The 22133-nt window shown below is 40.5% G+C and overlaps 1 protein-coding gene across 1 annotated transcript in view; it reads right to left on the minus strand.

Moving 5' to 3' along the window:
* The window catches only part of myo10l3 (myosin X, like 3), a 100025-nt gene extending 80013 nt beyond the window's left edge, over positions 1-20012 (minus strand). Inside the window, exon 1 of the mRNA XM_066687304.1 lies at positions 19620-20012. Within this exon, the coding sequence (XP_066543401.1) occupies positions 19620-19640 (21 nt within the window). The 5' untranslated portion in view covers positions 19641-20012. The remainder of the gene's footprint in view (positions 1-19619) is intronic.
* Positions 20013-22133: the final 2121 nt, after the last annotated feature.

The following is a 22133-nucleotide window of genomic DNA, read 5'->3' on the forward strand; positions in this document are numbered from 1 at the left end:
TCCTTCAATTTCTGCAACACATTCTCGGCTGTGGTACAAGCTGAATTTCTGCAGGTTTTAAAATCCACAGTAACTGAGGCAAGTGCTGGAAAACAGGAAGCACATTAAGTTGACCAAAGACAACAAACATCCTTCAGACCGTTTAAACTGGGGGACACCTGGACCGTGTGGGAGGAGAGTCACCAAAGGTCAGCAAGACTAGTAAAGTGATAAAAGGGTTAATCAGCCTTACAATGGGGCATATGGTCAGCAGTGCATCACTCCATCATCGAGACAGACTGGTCTCAAGAGGGGGACTGCACTGAAGAGGCTTTTATTGGGATAGTGTAGCATCACTGCCAGCTAGGGACCTGATGGAGCACGCTTAATTGCCTTGGCTGCAACAGACCAAGACCTAGAGGAAATAAGGCCTTCTGGAGCATCAACCATGAAATAAGACATCCACTGGTCGTACATACAGCTTGACTGAAGCAAGAAGTATTATTATTATTATTATTGATTATCAATTCAATACAAATACAAATTCTTTTGTAACCCTAGCTTGCCGTCACATTTAAATTACTATAAGAGAAGGGGTCAACTTATTAATCTCTTGGTTTTGTAACTTTGATGTCATTTCAAAAATAATATTTGTATATTGTTTGAAAATAGATAATAAAAATAAGTATCCATGCCTTGTGAATCATTACACATACCAACACAGTACCACACATTCATTTCCCATCAATCAATAAATGAAGAAAACCAGACAGCCTATTCCCTAGGTATAGGCCAAGTGACAATATGAGGGATGCCTTTGTTGCTGCTCGGGTTTGGCAGAGATGGAGATTACATTGAACTCATGATACCGGCTACATTTGCAGCTGAAGAAACATCAGTAATTGGATGAAAGGCGATAGGTGAATTTGTGTGAACACAGACAAATGCATGTTCCATGTTCTAGCCATGAATTAAAACTGACAATGTGTTCTCTTTAGTATCACTTCTCCTCCTCCTCGGGTCAACTGCACCTTATAACTTGACCTCCGAGAAAGGCAATGGAGTATTGCAAATATGCAGGTTAATAGCACAACAGCCCTTCTCTTGCACATCTGGACTGCTGCCAGCTGTAATTTACCTCAGGCAGAGTCGCACATGTGGCAGTCCAATGACCTCCGCTTCATTCCAGGCAGGAGCCTCTTCACTCCAAGCGAAGGACGAAGGCTGGGCAATTGTGTGAGAATTTCCCAGACCTCTTCTGGCCTTAAAATGTGCTTGTCTGTTTTTATTACAGGATATACAGACCACTCAGCATGGCGGGGCCGAGGAAGACACACAACAAGACAAATACACTGTTTATTGGGCGATGTGCAGGGAGATGGGATATTTAAGAGCACAGTTATGCAATGAAGCACAGAGGGGAAGGTTACCTCACTGGACTCGGTTGTCCTGTGGGAACCACATCATGTGATCAATGTTTTTGTGCCCTTCACTTCGATCAACAAATATACAAAATAATGATTGCATTTGCAAGTCTAAGTGCCTAACATCATTGTAGCCATGTGATCATTTTTTATATTCCACAAGTAAAACAAATAATAACTGTAATACTGAGGATTTGTGGGTTGAGAGTGTTTTTGTAATTGGAGGTGAGGTAAAACATTTAATGAAGTCAACCTCTCAACCATTACAGCAAGGACAGCCAAACAATGAAATGATGGACAAGGCAAATAAAAATCTAAGGTCTAAGCAGAAGTCCACAGTTGTGACATTCATTCAACAACTACTGGGGTCTTATCTAATGGGTGTATAAGTAATTTGAAGTCCCACACAAACAGTAATTAACGCTAAACATTACATACTCCTTTATGTTTATTCACAGAGCCACAGAGAAGGTGGCTACATTAAATCAACTGCTGTAAAATATGGGGTGGAAAAGAAAAGTGTGCTAATTTCACAGTAAGCCAGCAGGGAATAGGTTTAAACCATTCAATTTAACAGCTTTTTGCTGGCTAATGCAGACCATGGTTAGAAAAGATGAGCAAGACAACCTTTCCCAGTGACTAAAAAGGCTGGATTACAATCCCCTAAGGAGAAAGACACATGAAATCAATTGGTATGAAAGCTTTATAGTACAGTGTTAATGCACTCATCCATCCTCTATCTCCTCAATGTGAGCTCACTATACTCCAGACCAGCTGAAGGACAATTCATTATGGGAAGAGATTTAGGATAGCATGGCTTCCCAAATCAGACACACATCCCACTGAGTGAGTTTGGGCTATCTTCAGCACACCCCAGCAGAAAACATTGTGGTAAATCCCCTTTACAGGACTCCATCAGGCAGCTCCTGGGCCAGCAATGGGCCGCAATCCCACTCTGGTGTGCTTGTGGTCATCTCATCCACAATACACTGCTGCTGTTAATAAGGCACCGGGCACAACATCACAGCCCTAAGCTTCAGTGCTATGGAAGGTTCCAGGACCTTGTGGGTCTCGTTTAGTCTCTGGGCAGGATATGGCTTCTGTAAATGTATTAAGCACAGAACCACTTTTTCCTTTTGGGTTGTATTACCTCAACCTAGGTAAAGTAACCAAGTAGGGTTAAATGTGTCTATCCACATGCACAGAATGATGACATGACTATAGACCATTATATTGTCTCGAGAAGCATCACAAAACCAAAGATTGATTTTTCATGCAGCTGACCGAGCATTCAAGTTACAAGAGCAAATAAAAAGACCATAGCCAATAGATTGGAGGAAGCCAATTATTTCAGCACAATGGTTCCTAAGCCCACCGGGAAAAGACTCCTACACTGGAGCTTGTGCAGAAACACAATCTTGTGTTGAATCTGTGAAGCACTATACCAAATACAAATTGAGCAGTGTTTACTGAGCCACTTAGACAGTTTTTCAAACCATCTAACAGACTAGAAAAGAAAGTGAATATTTGTGAGTAGATGTGAAACTAAAATTGAAAAAACAGCTAAACTTAAATAGCATGCACTACTCCTTTAGCAGACTGGTATCCATATACACTGCTTTAACTGCTCCACACACACACACACACACACACACACACACACACACACACAAGCAGCTGAACATTTAAGCAATTCCTGTACTAATTATGTATGCCTGTTCCTTTAAGATGCTCAGTGTTTTTGGTATATCTTTCTTGAATAGAACAGGATGCAATTTGCAAGGAGCTTCTTCAACAATAGCCCCAAAAAATTGATTTCCCTCAAGGTTTTAAGTGACTGCTTCGGGGAATAGCCCAATGCTGTAGAAGGGAAACAGTCTCCATTTGTTAGCACCAAGATAGATATAAATAAATAAACATATTTGGCCACTATCAAGATTATGTTAATTTGACTGAATATAAAATGCTAAAATAATTTTTTAAAAAATTGTGCAATATATTATTTTCCCCAAAATAGTATGCCATGTTGTAAGACACTGATCTTGCTTGGTGAATCTGTTTTTCTAAAATATGCTTGTTTTAATTATATTTTTTTATTACCAAACCAATGTGTTTTGTTTTTATTATTACCAACAGTATAACAGTGGTAGTGAATATAGGGGCCAAAAATGTGTGTGTGTGTGGGGGGTCAATTAAGAAAAATAAGTACACCTCCTGACCTATATTTGCTCCTCAGTTGACAAACAACTGTAATATATTTATATATTATTTTGTTTTTCATTTTTGTATTCATGTATTTTAGAGGAGACTATGACACAGCAAGCCTGTCTCTTTATAGCACCTGTCTGCTGATAAGGACAGCCACACCCAGTCTGTAAGAGGCAGAATTATGAATCACTCCGCTCAGTTCCCAGAAGGGTTGATGATGCGTACAGGCTCCGCCCCCTCGGGTGCCAGCTCAGAGTGTGCTGTGTAGCCTGGTGGCACTGCTGCCCTGATCTGTCCTGCGGGGGTTGAGGGTTTCCCGTCTCAACACAGGCATGTTACTCACCCGGCCAGGCTGGAGCTCCACTGAGAGGAAGCACTTCCCTTACGGGCCACTGTGGGCACAGACAGGCCCAGACAGGACAGGCCCTGTCATCAGCCTCCACCATACAACATGTGAAACACTGCCTGGCCTGCACAAACCTACCCCAGCTAGCTCTCCTGCCCACGCTGCTCTCTATGAAACACTGGGGGACAAATTATCTCACTTAAAATCTAATTGAAATTCCCATTAAACACATTAAACCTACACCGAGTGAGAGACAAACCCTCTGCTTAACAAAATGTTATTCGACAAAACAGTTAGTGTAAGAAATATTGTTACATAAACCATACTTGTTTCAAATCAATTATGTGTTTTCAGCACTGATTCATCCTAGCAAGTAGTATTAAACTTCCAAATGTCTGCAAATATATAGATTTCTACATAACATAATTGAAATAATAGATACAGAGCAAGAGCGTTTTATGAATAACTGTTTCAAATGAGATGCTAGTAAGTAAGACCTTCTCAAACTCTGTGAATCAGATTTTTGTGGTTTTCCCCTCCCCCACACGGTTTTGCGATAGTCTGGTCATACTCGAATGGCACGTCACTGGTAATAATTGCACGTTTGATATAAACCACTTGAAGTCTCAACCAGAAAAGAGAAAGAGGCTGACATGTCAAGCACTGAGCCTTTATCAACAGTTTCCCTCCAGCGATTGTCAAGGACAGCGCAGTAAACCTCCGGCATGTTGGCCGGAGGGGGAGTGGGGATCACCGGGATTAACGCGGGGGGCTCTCCTCTCAAGCTGGCTCATCACTTCCACGTGGGATCAGCCTTTTCTCAATGTGATGAGATTACCATAATTACTGATAAAGCTAATCAAGTCCCCTAAAGAGCTCTCCACTGCCCCAGGGCTAGTACACCCTGACAGAGCCCGCAAACAGGCACCCGCCACCAGGAGACAAGATGTAATTAATCAAGAAGGACAGAACTAACAAGCTCATCAGTATTAGTCAAGGCTTACATGCTGTTGTTAAGTGTATAGAAGATGCTCTCAGGCATTTCTGTTGTTCTCTGTTCACGTCTTAATGTATTTCACACACGTAAAAAGACTTGAGCCCCACATATCACAATGAAATGTTGCCCAACTTTTCTGCACTATTTTCAGATAATATAAATATCTGCCGACCACATGACTACATGCACAAGGCCTGCATGATACACAAGTCGTAACTATCAGAGAGAGCTGTGTTTATGGGTTTGCTCCTTTCTTCTGATCGGAGTTTTGTGGCACTTCTGTTCTCTCTTTATTGAAACGTCTTATTTTATGTGGTTGTGGCAGCTGCTATATTTGTCACATGTTGGCAGTTTTACAAAAGGGGAGGATTTTATTTAGAAAAAATAGGTGAGATAATATAAATCTTCCTAGATGACAACATTGATACAGTTCTGTTTGATCTGTTCTGTCTGTAAGGTTCTGTGCGAGTCTTGCTCCCATGAAGATACTAGAAATCTCAGCCCATCTTAAAACCTGAAGCCCCAGCCACAGCCTGGCACGGTTCACCGCTGATCTCTGACAGTGCCAACCCCCTGCTCCCCTAGCTGATCCCTGCCGTGCTCTGAGCTGCTGCCTTCCAGGTGTGGCTGCTGCAGGAAGACAGCCCGCGGTTCCTGAGGAAGCCCTGCCGCGCAGCTGGGAAGGTTCTCAGCAGAGGGCTCCCAGCTGGGCACTGTGCAGCACAGAGCTGAGACTCCGACAGCCACGCCCAGCCGGGCTCCAAGAATTCACAGGCCGGCAACGAAACGTGTAAACAATGAAGCCTGGGGAATGACTTCCACCACTCACTACAGGAGCTCTGAATTCCTCAAGGATGACTATGAGATTCTCTGAAGAAACAAATCTTGAGTAATTTTTAAATGTGTTTTAGTACCTTTGGGTTGATTTTATTTTATTTTGAGTCCGCCTTGGTTTGACAAAATCCTGAATGGAGGCCGATCGGATCCTTTAAAAGGCAGTTCCTGTGTACCATTAATAACAGTTGGTTTGAAAACATGCCTTTATTCTTAGGCTATTCATTATAAAGGATGTTTTTTTGCCGTGAGCACAGGATTTGTCTTACATACAAACTGTCTTCAACAACATACACCCTGCATTGTTTTCAACCTGTTTTCTCAGCTCTATTAATCAAGACAAGTAAATCAATAAAGGAGAGCGCCTGAAATTTTGACCTTCCTTCTTTATGTTAATGTGATGAATTCAAAAACTATGAGAATAGCAGGACTGGAAATATATTGTAGTCCAAGTGTGGAGGCTTCTCAAAATTGCTCCACCACTGTGTTTTAATATCTCGCCTTTCAGTTTTAAGCCGTTCCCATGCACAGATTACCCCATGTGGTATATTGGCAATGCTTATGTACACTGATGACAAATGTGTCTCAATCTTAACCTTGACCAAACCTTGACTAAGCCATCAACACACAAAAACCCCATAACACTACCTTCTCCAAACTATAAACCTATCAACTCATGCCTATAAACTAGCATGATTATTAGGATGTATTAAACTGCTTGATTACAAGATTACATAGATTTTACTGTTAATAATTCTAGAAACTGGGTTTAACTAACCCTCACAGACATGATGTGTGTTTCAATACTGTATTTTAATAGCATTAGTGCTGGGATTAAGTCTGTAGCACCCTGATCTTGTGACAGACGATACATGTCTACGGCCTCTCTTCACCTCTTGAAAAAGATAATGAGCACACAGTATAACAGATGGCGAAAAGTAGATAAAAGAAGGCTTAAGCTGTCTTCAGGTGGGGAGGGGAAAAATGGGTTTTCAGGCTCAGTGAGTAAAAACAAGGAGCGAATAACTGTGCCCTCCAGCCAAGTCTGGAGCAAGATCGTCAAGATTCAAATTTTATGAGCTGCAAAACACAAAAAAGGTACCGAGCTGCACAGACTTCTTGCCTTGTCTGAGCAATCGAAAGTCAACACAAGGGCCTTAGAGTACCACCTTCATACCCTCAAGTTCTGAGCTCATATTATGAGTCCAATCTGTGTAGATACAGGGATGTTGCAGGCCCCAGGATTTCTCATAAATAATTTAAAAACTTCTATTAGATGCCACATAAATACCTTTTCTCAGTGGAATAATACAATAAATCCTCTCCCATTCTTGGCATAATTTGTATCTCTAAGTAACTAAAGGTTACAGATTACATTACAGATTGTATTGTGTCTCAGTTTTAATGCTCATGAATTCTTATACAATTTCTTGAAGGACAGGGTTTTCAGTTGCCATAGCAGGAAACAAAATTAAAATCCTACCTGGAGCAAAGAAAGAAATAATGACTGGAATTCAAATTGATGTTTTGGAGTTTCCTGTAAAATTTTCAGGAGCCAAAAATATGTCATTTTAAATATGTTTAGGTACATTAGATGCACTTCAAAATGTAATAATTTCTTAATAATATTCACGCCATAAAAACTAATTTTAAACATTTATTTAAACCATTATTATTATTCGTATTTCACTGTGAAAGTAATGGGTTTATCTCCAGCAAACTTGCTGCATCGCTGTCATAAAGCATTCCTTTGCAGATTCATAGAAAAAAGTCCCCCTGCAGCATTTTGCATGATTGAATTATTCACATACAAAAGATGATGTGTTCTAACTAGGTCAGACAAAGTTTTAATTTCTCGTTGCAGATCTTAAAAGGAACCTTCTGATGTCACACCTGCAATTTACAACTTGCTTCACCGTATAATCTGAGTAAACTACTGTCTGCGTAAAATGTGCACGTCCTTGCAGATCACAGCTATCAACCCATTTTCAGCAGCCCAGAGGCGTCTGACTTTTGTTCTAGGTGTTTCTCATCATCTTGCACAGAAGTGGAAAAGCGCATACATTAATATTGAAGTTATTAAAACTTTGGGATTTGAAACATTTCCAAATAAATATTACAAAAATGCATAGAAATACTGTTTAGCTATATAAACTCAACCTAAGCTGCAACCTTTAGTATTTATTTAAATGCTGGCGAACTGACTCATTCTAATACGATTTAAGATTAGTTGAGTGATCACAAGAACCATCACAGACACCACTGCATATCTCAACACTGCTTGGTACAAATGGAGGCTGACTAACCACTAAATCTTGCCTCGAGCTGATTGCTCCTGCAGGGCAAGGCTCTGAATTTTTTGCCTGAGCAATACAAAACAAATCATTTAAAAAATAGATAGCCCAACATCCTTGCAATAACCCACACATCTGTTTGGAAGAGATACATCAATAGCTGATACTTAATTTTGTATTAAAGAGTGTGTGAAATGCCAAACATTGAAGAAACCTGGAGAAATAAGAAAGTGTGATCTCTGAACTGGTTGAGCTATAGCCAGTGAGAGCTTTTATTGGTGACCATTAATACAGCAATTGATGCTACATTATTATCTTCAAACCTGCAAGTCAAGGTTGAAATCTATATGTGGTAAAAGGCTTTCACTCTCATAAGGTCACTCTTTATTACTCCACACTTCAGAACCTTCTCTCACATTGGCTTCACTCAAATCCGGATATATATTTTGATGGCTTTCACTGCATTATTTCCTTGAAAACGTCTTACATTAATGCTCACCATTAGTCACAGTTTTTTATTACCTTATTAGAAATAATAGAAGGAAGCAGACCACATCAGGTTCAAGGGGTTTTTGAAACACGTACAGCACTGCAAGGAATAGCAGCAGAGCATGAATGATTTTGCGGTGCTAAAAATAAATTGTGAACATGCAAACATAGGATCCCCCAGACTCACTTCAGCAGCAGATTCAGGGGGAATTTCATGTCAGCCAAGCGTCCAGGATTTCAGACATTCGCATCCCTGATCCAAGTCCTGGCCAAGAACTGGTAGAGGTATTGGAAGTGAAAACTGAGTGCGACCCCTTCTACACATACTGATTTTCAGGGGAATGCAACAGTCCAACCCTTCCATATAGAAGCTCCTTGTGTTCATTTAAGTCACAGCCTTGCTTTTGTACAGAACTCCACCGAAACAAAGAATTTCACACAACACCAGCAGCATATCAGCACTCTAGCTGGTATGGCGCACTGGCACTCACATCTCATCAGCAGATAGAGGAAACGCAAATGCTCTGTTAGCAAATAGTTCAGCTGATACAGTAAACTGAGTCCTGCTCGGAGAGGACTACAGATAAACACAGACTCACTCATCAGGACAGTGCTGCTGATGTATCCCCCAGCTATAACCATGACAAAGCATCCATCTCAGAGGCATGCAACATCAGATCATTAAACTTCTATTTTAGTGGCAGTACATGTTCTCTAAACACAGCAGGACAACAACAAAAAGATCCACCCCCAGGGCCCGGAGTATGTGAAGGGAATAGATCCCTTTCTGAGTATTATAAACCCAATGCTAATCCTAAGTGAGGTTTACATGGAGAACGCTGGCTTTGGGAATCACAGAAAAAAATATATTTCAGATGTCTACCAGGCCTATAGCATTACAGTGAAAGAACGCGCAATATTCCCTCAAGATAAAATGTAATTCATATCATACAGATAAAGGGCATTTTGAATTTCATCATATTTTCTTTTTAAGGACTGTTCAGCTGTTTTGGATAATTTTTGTTTTGAGTTCGGCCTCTGCAACGTTTATACCATAATAAACAATGACAGATCCCAACCGCCGTGTCCCTTGGACTAGCCTTTATTATGTGAAAGTAAAATAAATACATACATACATATTATGTTGGCTTTACTATAGTACCCACAAAGGTCGGAGTTCAAGGCTAATGTCACCTTCATTTGAGCACAGGGTTAAACTTCCCACACACTTAGTCCCTGATGTGCGAGATTTTAGGTTTTCACACTCAGCAGTGATTGTTCTTTCTTCCTGCAAATACTAAACCATGGAACCACGGACCAGGCAGCGCTAGGGCAGAGATCAAGCTCCAGCTTACAGTCGTACCTTGCCCCAGGGGAACCCATAGTGGCAGAAATAAAAGTTCTCTCCAATGATTCACCACTCCTCTGTTCAGTGGTACTGGAGTTTCAGTACCAAGGGCGAGCGCACCCATCACCAGTTTTCAGTGAATCACCTCCAGAGACTCCCTGGTTGATTCAGAAAACTATCAGGAACATTTAACTCGATGGAGACCAGCGGCATGACACAAAAGCACTCCCAAACTCTGTGGATTGGCTACAAATACCACAGTTCCTCCAGGTCTGTGGTAGAAGACTCCTGCGTGGGATTGAGAAGCCACACAGTGCTACAATATACCAAATCCTAAGTAGCTGCAGAGGGCTTATTTTTTTGTTTTGTTTTTAATATCCATTCTGTGTGGACCCTGATGCGTTTGGTCTTTGTCAAGGCTGCAAATTTGTATAGGAGGAGGCTCTGTATTTTCTTGTTGGAATCATTAAACCTGCAAAAAAATGTTTGCATTGAAGACCGCAGAGATTTTCTCTCACCATCATCTCGGCTGATTCATACAACCTTCTCAGACAGGGAGGCCTAATTGACAGACAATGCTTTACTGTGAAGTATATCCTAGATTGAATGATGTTGTGAGGCTGATTTCGTGACATCCTACAGCTCAGGAATACTTTGAAATGGGTTATGGCCATCAAACAGTTAAATAAACATGAAACAGTCTGGCATTTCAAACCTCACTTATGTCTTTCCAATACATCTCTGTTATTGGGCGCAGCCATTATGGAGTCCATCCAAACATTTACAACTTAATGTATTAAGAGATAACCCCTAAAAGCTACTTCCTGTTGTATAATGTAAATTATATTTCAGAAGTATCTGAGGAATGTGGGTTAGCCATTTCCTCTTTCAGAAACCAAAGCCTTGGTTATCAGTTTTCTAATGCAGCTACAGCTCTACTGTTGTAATAGCCAAGCGCAAATATTAGGATCTTGCTTTTACAGTAGCCATTTTTTTCAACTGCACTGAATTCGGGAGTTTGCCTCCGACCTCAGCGCATCCAAAATGATTTAAAATTTCTGTGCTTAATGTTGCACTTAATGCAGTGCCCAGCCGCGAAATGAACGGAGAAACGGATGCCAGAGTTTCACGGCATTGCCCCAATTTCTACGGCTCAGGTAGAATCTTTCCTCTCCACCCTTCCCACCGCTTTTGCTTGAATGGGAAATATCAAGATCCTTAATATGACAAATTGTTACAAATTATTCTTTTTGCACTCCTTACATGAATACAAATCTTTGCGTAAACGTACAACAAATAATACGTCAAAATAACAATGAAGCTGAATGGTCTGCTCTCCATTTGGATTGAACATAAAAAAAGAGAGCGAAAAGAAAATATAATTGACCCAGTTTAGATCATTAGCAAACACACGGCCTGGGGCTAATTAAATTTCACTCCTTTCCTGTAATGAGGATGTGTGCACAGCTGACGGCACATCCAGTAGTGTATGCACCCAGAGCTAGACGACGGCCTCGGAGGTCAATTAACGTGAAGCAAGGCGCTGGTAGTGGAAAATAAGAGCACCTTGTGTCATATAAACCATAAAATAAAGCCCTCTAAGCCTCATTTCCAAAGTAATGTACTGATTCAGTAATCCGTCACCAGTAATATGAGCCTTATGATGATTTTGAAGCATACACACAAACTCCAGAGGTAAGTGACATACTGCTCTCGGTCTATTCCTCTTAATGAGAGTTAACAGGAAGCGATCGATCAATAAAAAAAAAAAAGACATTCGAGGCCTTCAGACCATATAGTGCATCTATTACCAGCCTTTCACATTGATACTGGCTAATGGTCTTACCAGTCTTAATGGGACTGATATCATTACAGCAGTGGTATGAAGTAGTTTTACCACCCTTGTAATTGAGTTTGAACTTCCGCTCAGTCTAGCAGTCTTCTTCAGACTACTGCTGCTGCCCAGAGACCATTTTCTGTAAAACTAGTAGTGTTCTGTGGCAGACCAGATCATTAAAAATCAATCAACACATTAGACATTTCCCATTACATAAATTGTTAAATTAGGATAATCGTAGTCTTTTACTTAATAATTGAAACTGCCTACCTGATATTGAACTATTGATGTTCAAAATGCCCTTTTCAGCTTCCAGAAATTGAACGATTATGCAGGTGCTGATATTTACCATTCCCTCATCAAGCTCCTGTTAAGACCAGGCACCATTTTGACTAGTTTCTATTCTTTTATTATCCTTAGTTATTACTTTGAAACTGAGCCGATTGGGAAGATGACAGATTAATTTCCTTTGTCGGAGAACACATTGAATGAACAGGTTTGGAATTTGACAATGTGTTGAAAAGGAAACAATCACTATAAGAGTACAAAAGTGTAAAGTTGAGTAATAAAATCAGTATTGAAGGAATAATAATAATAATAATAATAATAATAATAATAATAATAATAATAATAATAATAATAATAATAATAATAATAATGCATGCTAGGGGAACAAAAAGATGAGACTAGAGGGACTAGGCTAGTACATACTATTTTATTGTTTTCCGTTTCCTTCAAAACTCCACCAGCAGGAAACAGCGGAAGAGCAAGGATTTCAGATGCCTTAATCATCTTAAGAAAGCAGCAAGCCCAAGGGAAGTTGTCCCGACCCATGTGTTCAAACTGCCAGGCAGGAACCAGCAGATGAGGTGTCATTTTGCAGATGGTTAGGGGGCAAAACCTTGGTTTACCAGTGGGACAGTGTCATCCCCCCAAATGTCCACTCATTTCCAAGCCATGGGTAGAGAGAGATAACAGAGCAATGCTTTCAATATAGTTATTTCCCCCAAATTAAGAGCTGTGAATTAAATAGAATTCTATGGATTAAGTGCGAGGAAGCTCCAGGACTGGATCCACTTCAAGCACACATTCTGGTCTGGTATTCCAGGGTCAGGAATGGGAATCTGGGCAATTTTTCCAAGGCAATGTATAAGGTAGAAGGAAGGAATTTGGAAGTTCAGCGAGGGTGTGCTCCCTGCGAAGGGTTCCCATGCCAGTGAGACCGGTAGACGGTTCTCAAAATGCCAAAAATGCAAGCTATATTCAGTCAATCTGGACACGCCAGCTGCGATAGAAAGAATGTGTCGGCATATGAGCCTTTTTGATCAACTATATCTCACTTGTAGGTCTCAGTCAAGACCCTACGATCTAACAAAGGTTAACAACATAGAGCTTCCATGAGAAGTGTTCTTTAAAGCAGTTTGGGAGAGCTGGGCCAGATTGCCGGTGCGTTCAAAGGACTTGACACACAAAAGCTTTAGTGTGTGGCTGTCTGTCTTGTACCTGCTTGCTAGGATTTATCTACTGGACACTATTAGGATTGAATCTTGTATGAGGGAAATAAACAAGAATGGGGTGTACTACATAATATAATAATACAGTAATTTGATGAGGTGTACTGCTTTTTCCTGGTTTCTAACGAGTCAATTAGCAAACTCAGTAAGAAAATTATTGACAGTGACAAAAGTCAGAAGACTGCTGGTTGCTGTAGTCCATGTTGTTTTGCTTTGTCGTGTTTTGTTTCTTTCCACAAGCACCACCACACGTTTTCCATTGCATCTGGACTTCTCACAGCAGGAGTCTAACTAATGCCCCTCATTAGACTCGTGTCTTTAGATTCGGGAACTTGGCGTCCATGGTGCAGGTGGCTTTACTACCTTTTACAAGCACAGCAATTAATCAGTTAGCTGACACTTATTTGAAATCCACAAAATTAAGTAGGTTTCAATGCCAAGTCAAACTGATTTATACTATACAGACTATATAATCACACTAGAACTTAAATAACATACCTGTGGTGCAAACATGGGAGATTTTTTGAAATAATACACATCCAAACACTTTCGTTACTGTCTGAACACCATATTAAATTATATAGCTTAGTGCACTGGGAAGAAACAAAAAAAATATATTCAAAGGATTTTGAATGAATGAATGAATGAATGAATGCATTAATTAATTAAGGAATGACTAAATAAATACATATATACATAATAAAGTGACAGTTTCTTCCTTTAATTAGCCTTCAACTGGCTACATCTGTGACTGGTACTTAACAAGTAGTGTGACTGACACCAGAGAGACAGATACAACTGGGATGTAAAACAACAGCAGGTTTCTTTCTGTTGTGGATCAGCAACATCTGCTTCATGGGGTTTCCATTCCTGGCCTACTAGTAGTGCGACGCATCAATCCTAACAAATCTATACGTGTCAAATATGTCAAAGATTTTGCTTCTTTACATTCAGCTATCTTTGTGTAAACAGTCAGTCCTCCAGAATGGCCCTGCCTTGTCTCTCCTTCACACTTCTGTCCAACCTGTCTACTTATCAATAAAGTGAGACAGGTCTTCTATCCCTTCTCTCCTATCAGGACCCTAGGAAAACAAGAGCCATGACTTCCCAACCTCACTACTGCTGAATCCTAAAGTGGTCCCTTTCTAACACACCCAGCTAGAACAGTATATAAGAAGAGGTTATCGTTCCCTGTAATTCCTTTTCAATTACTCCACATTCTCACTGGAACATATTTTCTGTGGTTTCCTAGCATACTATAACAGTGACAGAGTCCTGTGTTTTTCTTAAATTAGTTTTCCATGATTTGGAATAAGTACCTCATTGCCCAGCTCACTTGAAAAGGAAATTGGGGTTTCCTTCACTTTCCAATTGCAGCCGAGAAAAGAGTGTAATAACTAAATACTTAGATCAAATTAAATCTGACTATGCTGATCTTGACTGACTTGCTAGAGATGCCTTGGAAATTGTCATTTGTTTTCAAAACTTCATTTTGTATTCTTCAAATACACCCAGAGAGAAATTACACCAGCTTGTATCTGAATCCTTTAAGTGTAAGCAATGAAGTAACAGATTCCTTAGATTGTATTACACTGTGGGTTTAGAATTGCTAGTAAGTATGTGCAAAACTGTACATGTTGCCATCTTTATTTCCTGTAAGAAATTATTACTGAATTCATTCAAATGAGGATAGTTGAAAGAACAGGGTTGTTGCAATGAAGTTATAAGTAAACAAAGCCCAAATCTCATTGTATCTCCCTACAGCAAGGTTGCCACGGTATGTCAAGCCATTACGTCTCAGCAATATGTCATCCTGGTTAATAGAAGATTTCATGGAGATAATGATTCAAGGGCCCACCCCAAGGTGAAGCAGACAAGGCAGGTCCAGGAATGCAAAGACATCGACTGAAACAATTCCAGTGTGTTTATCTGATGACTCAGCGATGCCGAGGTCAGTGGCTGAGGAAGGATGAGGTTTGGAGAGGGTAGGAGGAGGCCTAGTGGCACTCTTTCAACACTTTTTCTTTCGTTTTGTCCTGACAGTGTTTTACATCATCCAGTGTCTTGAAAGCACCCCAATTCAGCGGGAAGTCGTTCGCCCAGCGACTGGAGCGAGGTTATGTAAAATTCACAGAGTTTTCCTGTATGACACAAAATCCCTGCACAGCCATGACTCCTCCTCTGGAATGACTCATTTTAATGGAGGAGGCAAACCTGTCGCCTCAGTTCATAACCACCTCTAATATAAAGCTCCATTCATGACTTAGCACTAACTGATTCTTTCATCAGGTACGAACAATGTCGTTTTTTTGTTATACACTGAACCGCAGGAAAATGAGGTATGCTTGCATGTTGGGTTCATAGCTCAGATAGCCTTGGCTTTTTTAGCTATACTGACAGCTGACAGACAATCCCCCTTCAGCTTCAGAATCAGTTCAATGTCACGGACACCATACCAACAATTCTTCACAAAATATCATGTTCTTGCCTGTATCTCAAATATTTATGGAAGTCACAATAGCTCCGAGAAAGAATGTTCCAGGAGTCTGGCTGTTATGGTAGCATTCAACCTCAAACATGAATGACCAATGTCTAGATCATTGTAAAATGTAAAATGATTATTTCCCAAATCCAAGTAGAGTAAAGTTTCAAATATATTATCGCTGTACTGTACAAAGTTTCTTTGGAGTCCCACTTGTATCCAAGAATAGATCCACTCAGCATTTTATTTTTCTCCTATGACTTTAACACTAATAAGATTTTATGTAAAAGGTTATTTGAAGAAGCTGCTGTCAAGAATGATGGGGAATAAAAGGGTATATAGATGTTTGTTCATTATTCAGGACTTCATATTGTTACTTACTTTCACTCTCTTCCTTGACAGAGTATACAGACACCTCCAGAAGCGGATATGAGCAGCAATCATGGTGTCAAATTTAATAACCCTCCTGACAATTTTTATAGCGGCCCTGTCACCCAAGTTTTCTATGCTCTGTTCATAGTAATGCCTTTCTACAGTTAGGCAGCAGGTATCAACATTGTTTTACTTCTGCAACAGTGATCCCCAATTCCAGTGAACTGCGTTGGATATGTTTTCTCACTTTCAGTTGTTTTTTGGTCATTGCTTAGGCTTGCAAGACCAGCCAGAGACAGAATTCTTCCATTTCATCAGATTTCCTCTCAGACCAGAATAGGGCAATTTTTGTAAGCACAGCTGCCACTTCAGAGATGGTGCTGCACAAATTCCTGAGTGGATAGGAAACTGCCAGATTTCTCCAATATTAGAAATTATAATTAATAGAACTACAATACTCATCCACCACAATGGGATTTGGGTTATAGAGTGTGAATGATGTTATTTTCTGTCTAGGAACAATCATTGATGTTTATTTTATTTAAGAAACTGTTTCTTCATTTAAAACACTCAATTAAAACTCATATTAATAAAGAAAAAAATGAGTTTACCTCTCTCCTACTTCCCTATTAGCCCTAAACGATTCAATGAAAGACTGTAGAATTTAATTTGAACTTGAAACACTCCCATGCCATAAAACATCCTACCACACTCCTAAAATAGTTGCTCTTTTCCTTAATGACATAAGCCTGGAACTCTCATTTGGGTTCTCTGGCGAATGGGCCATTAAAGCCTTTTTCCTCAAGCAGGATCAAGAGTTCCCCTCTCATCCTCTTTAAAGTTTTCCAGTGGAATCTTCTTTAGGCATATATGCCAAGTAGCAGGGTCCACCTTGTGCTGCCACATATCGTGAGAGGTTTATAAGCACAGGCAAGACATAAAACCCTGGTCTTTCATCTCTGGAGAATGAGCGAAGTGGAGTATAAGGGCATGAGTGGACGAAATAGCAAAGAGGAGTGGAATTTCACATATGAGGCATGGAAGGGCTAGGGGTCCCATTTTCTGATGGCTCCTCACATGCCTGGTCTGGGGGAAATAGCCGTGGCACTCTCGTCTCAGTTCAAGACCACTCGTTTTGGATCCACTGACAAGCCTCAGAGATCTTAATCTCCAACCATTGTCTAATGTAATGTAAGAAGTAGTCGTGCCGGCATGAGATTTAGGTCTCATCTTTTCATCTACGGGATGACACATTACTGTGCACTGCTAGAGACTGGCTTGGAGGCCAGGGGATCAGATGATGTCATTGCTCACAAAAGCGGTTTCCAGCTCCTTTGAGCAAGGTAACAGATGAAAGGGAAAGAGCAGGTGTTTTGTAAAGTGAGCGCCTTCCTCAGAAGATGAAAGGACCCCGCACCACAGAAGTAAACAACTAATTCATTAGTAAATAATTACAAAAGAAAGCTCTCTGCATGCTAGTGAAACACATCCTGCAGTAGACAGAAAATTTGACAATCTTATCTCGGAAACCTTGCTACTCTAGTTTTTGCGAGATAACAGGGTTAGAAATGATGCACAAGGACAGAACGAAACTATAAAAACATCTCTGTCAAGAGATCACTGTTAGGACTATGCTAGGATAAAAGAAGGCCATGAAGTTATATTTAGATGTGACAGACCTACAATGAATGGAACCTGTAAAGTTATTGCTACTTGATGATAGGTTTTCAAGATATAAAAAGCACAGCTCTGATATATATATAAATAAAAAAAACGTGGCAATAGAATATAACAACTGTAGTATTGTTGCAAATATAGACAACACAATATTAGGTAAGTTATAAGAATTCTAACCAAGAGCATTGTTCAATATGCAAACCAACTCCAAAAAACAAATTAACATTGTAAAACTAATTAGTTCTGCCCACTCAACTGCTTGAGAAACATCTTGCTAATATACATAGTAACCAGGAAAGTAGCTGAGGAAAATTTGTAATTGCGCTAAAGTAGTAAGAAAAGCGCAATTATACTATACTAAACAGCATAAACAATGCTATCGACATGCACATTAAATGCGATCGATCAAAAACAATGCACGAAACAAAAAAAGGCCAAAAACTGTCACTCAACTGTCAGCATCACCTAAAACTTCAGCCAGTCAGCTGCAGACCAGACACTGTCTACCGGCAGTTTAATCTCTCTATCCCTGACAGCAGAGGCATGCATTGCGACAGCCGAGACCCCTAGCAGGAACATGTGAAACTCCTGTATCACCTTGAAACACCGACAGCCTGGACTTTTTTGTCAGATCTGCGCTATTCCACCAATGGAATCGGTGGGACTCTGCAGATCTGCGCAGAACTGTGGACATCTGCGCTATAAGAACGCGACCTTTGGGACTGTGGAATGCTTCGTTCATATTACAAACAGAAACCAGGCTCTTTTGGCATTCATAATCATTTATCTGCGAAGTCTGCATTTTTAAATTGACAGTGCTGTGCATTTTGAGAATCAAATTGAACGTCGTTTTACATGCATGCAGAGACTCCTGTCATTTCCCAAATTCGAATTTTGTGTGGAGTCCAAGTTCTAGAACATACATTTTTAGCACATTGGACTAATAGGAAAAAACATTGCATGATCATGAATGTAGGACAGGCATTTTTATTTTGATATATTCAATATTTATTTTTTATCATTTGTCTTGAGGGAGGGGGTGTGTGGGGATTCTCGGTTAGTGTCTGATGACCTGGGGTCTGGATTTGCCTCTTCCTGCCCCCACCACCCCAGCTGAATCATGTGCCAGAGTCAACAATGCAATCGGTCAGCAAGGTACCCAAGTATGAACCAGAGAAGGAACAGCAAGCACAGCGATGCGCAAACACCGGGGGGGGGGGGCATTCCGTGTTTTATACCTGAGTCACACGCACTGCATCATAACTGACTTTACAAAAAAACATCAGACCAGACGGAGTGATCATCACATATAAAAGCAGTCTAGTCTCTGATCCAATTCAGTCACACACACAGTATCGATGTGAAAGTCCAGTAATGCAATAAGCGTGAAAATCTGGTTGATCTTCTCTTACAATCTGCTGGAGCATGGGCTAACACAACCACCGTGATCCTTAAACGTCCAGCGCATGCTTCCCCTAACATAAACCCTGTACATGTGAGAAAACGCGAAAGAAGGGGTCTGTAATGTAAACCGCATCGCCTGTAACACAAACCCCACTGAAACTGATCAGCTAGAAATCCTTCATAGAGACATTTTCAGCCCCCAAGACTCATGACATCACACTGGCCATGTCTTGGATCTACAGCGGCGTTGTTTTAAGCAACATATTCCTACAGACCATAAACAAGACAATCCAACTTGCTACGCTGACCACCTCGCATTATCCTTCCCTTTCCATGATGAGTGAGTGCCCCCACAACCCCCAAAAGCAGCCGAAAAACTTCAACATGGAACGATGCCTGATTAAGGAGACATACCTCAGTGAAGAAGTTATCCATGCCCAAACCCCACGTCCAAAGCCTCCGTGCCCAGTGATCGGTGGATTACAGTACCCAAGCGTGCGCGTTGGATGGAGAGGTTCTGACCCAGGCTGCGGGCGCTTTCCATTCACAGACCCCAGTCCAGATCAGCAGGTCCCATCCGCATTCCCTCTCCCAGACTGAGAAGCCAAAGACACAAAGCCGGCTGCCTCGTTGCTCCCGATGACACACGACCTCGGCTAGCCTGCTGTGAACAGGGTTGTATTTAGTCCTTTTCGTGCGCTCCCGGGGACAGTCAGGGACCAAATCTGCCGCAACGTTGCACCACGGTGTGCCGGTTCGCCCGTCTCTCGCTTAGTCTAGTGTGGCACAGTGTTCCGCTTGCCTGGATCAATGAAGGCAGACGAGGGGATTTAATCCAAGGAGGCGGGCGCACCAGCCTCCAGCCCAACCTCTCCAAGCCATATAAGCAATCCAACTCACACCCCTTCAGTCCCGACAATAATATTACTACTACTAATCACCATCATCATCATCATCATCATCATCATCATCATCATCATCATCATCATCATAATAATAATTATTATTATTATTATTAAAAATACAATGTTCACAGTGGGTGTAACCTAAATGTGTAACTGATAGTTTTACTGATTTTACTGATCACCTAAAAATGCAGCCAGTGATTTTTACTGATGTCATAATCTGAACAACAAAACCAAATCATATCTCACGACCATTGCCCCTAACTTACATAAATCAATTACGTTTCCAATTATGGAGGTGTTAGAATTGAAAGTGAAAACTCTTTGAACATTCACTTTTAGTTTTCCTATTCACTTGTGATGCTTTTTTTATACAAGCATGTGTTCAACCTTGATTTTCATCTAAGAATAGCACAGAACAATATCTTCTAAAAAAAAATGCCTACACACAAGCAAGTATTACACAATACTGTGACTTGCATTTAAAACTCCTGCTTTAACTTTGTGTTGTAATTAAGTATTTTAGTTTATTTTAATTTAGGAATGCCACAGTAAATTCTGAAGGTAACATTTTTATTTTATTTTCATTAGAAAGAATAAAGCATATATTTTTTAATGTATTTATGTCTGAAAACGTGCATCATTCCTGCATTTGTCCTGAATGTTTTGGGTTGGACTCCTGCACTATTTGTTGATGGAGTTTGTTTTGTATAATTCATGATACAACAGAAGGTTTTGTTTGTTGTTGCCTGCAGATGTAGTTGTACACCCCTAGAAAAGCAGTAAGCAAATGACCTGTGTTGAGGTTGATAAATATATCCCTTCAAGATACACTTATACTGAACTAACTTCTGCTTTACCTATAATGAAGATGTTTCCATAGTATCAGTGCAGTCTACAAAGGCAGTGCTAGCAAATACAACAAGACTTGACTGTGGATGACCGAGGCATAGGTTTTGTTATAGTTACTGTGTAAAGTCCATCTCCCACAACCACAGCAGAAGCTTTTTGAGTAGGAGCTCGCTGTGCAAAAGATAAGCTTCAAAAGACAAGCCCTCCCCCCCAACCCCCAGTGCAGACAGCTGACACGTGGGCAACCTAGATATTGGTCCACAGGAGTAGACGATTAGACAGACATGAGAGCTTGTGCTGCAGGTCTTGGGCTCATTGCTCCACCACTGATGTTTTCTTCAAGGAGGAATTTGTGTTATCTTTTCTTTTTTTTCTCTCTCTCTCTTTAGTCGCATGTCTGTTCCCTCCTTACCCATCCTAACAGAGGTTGCTCAAAGGATTTAAAGCAAGATAGAGCAGTCGAAGGAGCACTGAGGGATAAAATGTTCACTGCAATGCTGGTTTTTTTTTTCAACACTAGCGGCAAAGCTCCTGTCCAAAACTGTGATATCTGAGAAGGGCTTTCTGGCAGAGCACTCGAACACATGACAAGCCATTCCCTCCTGACTGAAACACTATCGGAGGCCTCTGTGCAGCAGTAGCTTCGACGACTACTGTGTGTTTGTTCCTCCATGTGAGGAGAAAAGGATGATGAGAATCAGATTGCTATGTTTGCGATTCTAGGAACATGTACAATGTTAAAAAATCACCTCCGTAGAATACACAGAGAGTTATCACAATCTGGAACAAACTCCCCAGCAATGTGGTTGAAACTGAAAATTTGGAAACATTTAAAAACAGACTGGATAGGATCCTTGGATCACTTAGTTATTAATGGACACCAAACAAGCACGATGGGTCGAATGGCCTCTTCTCAGTTGTAAACTTTCTTATGTTTCTTATGTTTCTAATAGAAGATTTGTATTTATTAGAGATTAATGAATATATGCAGACAGTTTTTGTGAATCACAAGCTCATATACAAGATATACAAAAAATATATGAGAACCTATTACTATTATTTGTTTGTTTGCTTATTTGTAGATGCCCTTATCCGGGGTGACTTACAGTTTACACCATTTTAAAGCATTTCAAAAGTACAGTAATACAATCAGCATATATCCTAGTACAAT

Source organism: Amia ocellicauda, chromosome 16 (genome assembly GCF_036373705.1).
Source record: "Amia ocellicauda isolate fAmiCal2 chromosome 16, fAmiCal2.hap1, whole genome shotgun sequence".
In the NCBI taxonomy this organism is placed as follows: Eukaryota; Metazoa; Chordata; class Actinopteri; order Amiiformes; family Amiidae; genus Amia; species Amia ocellicauda.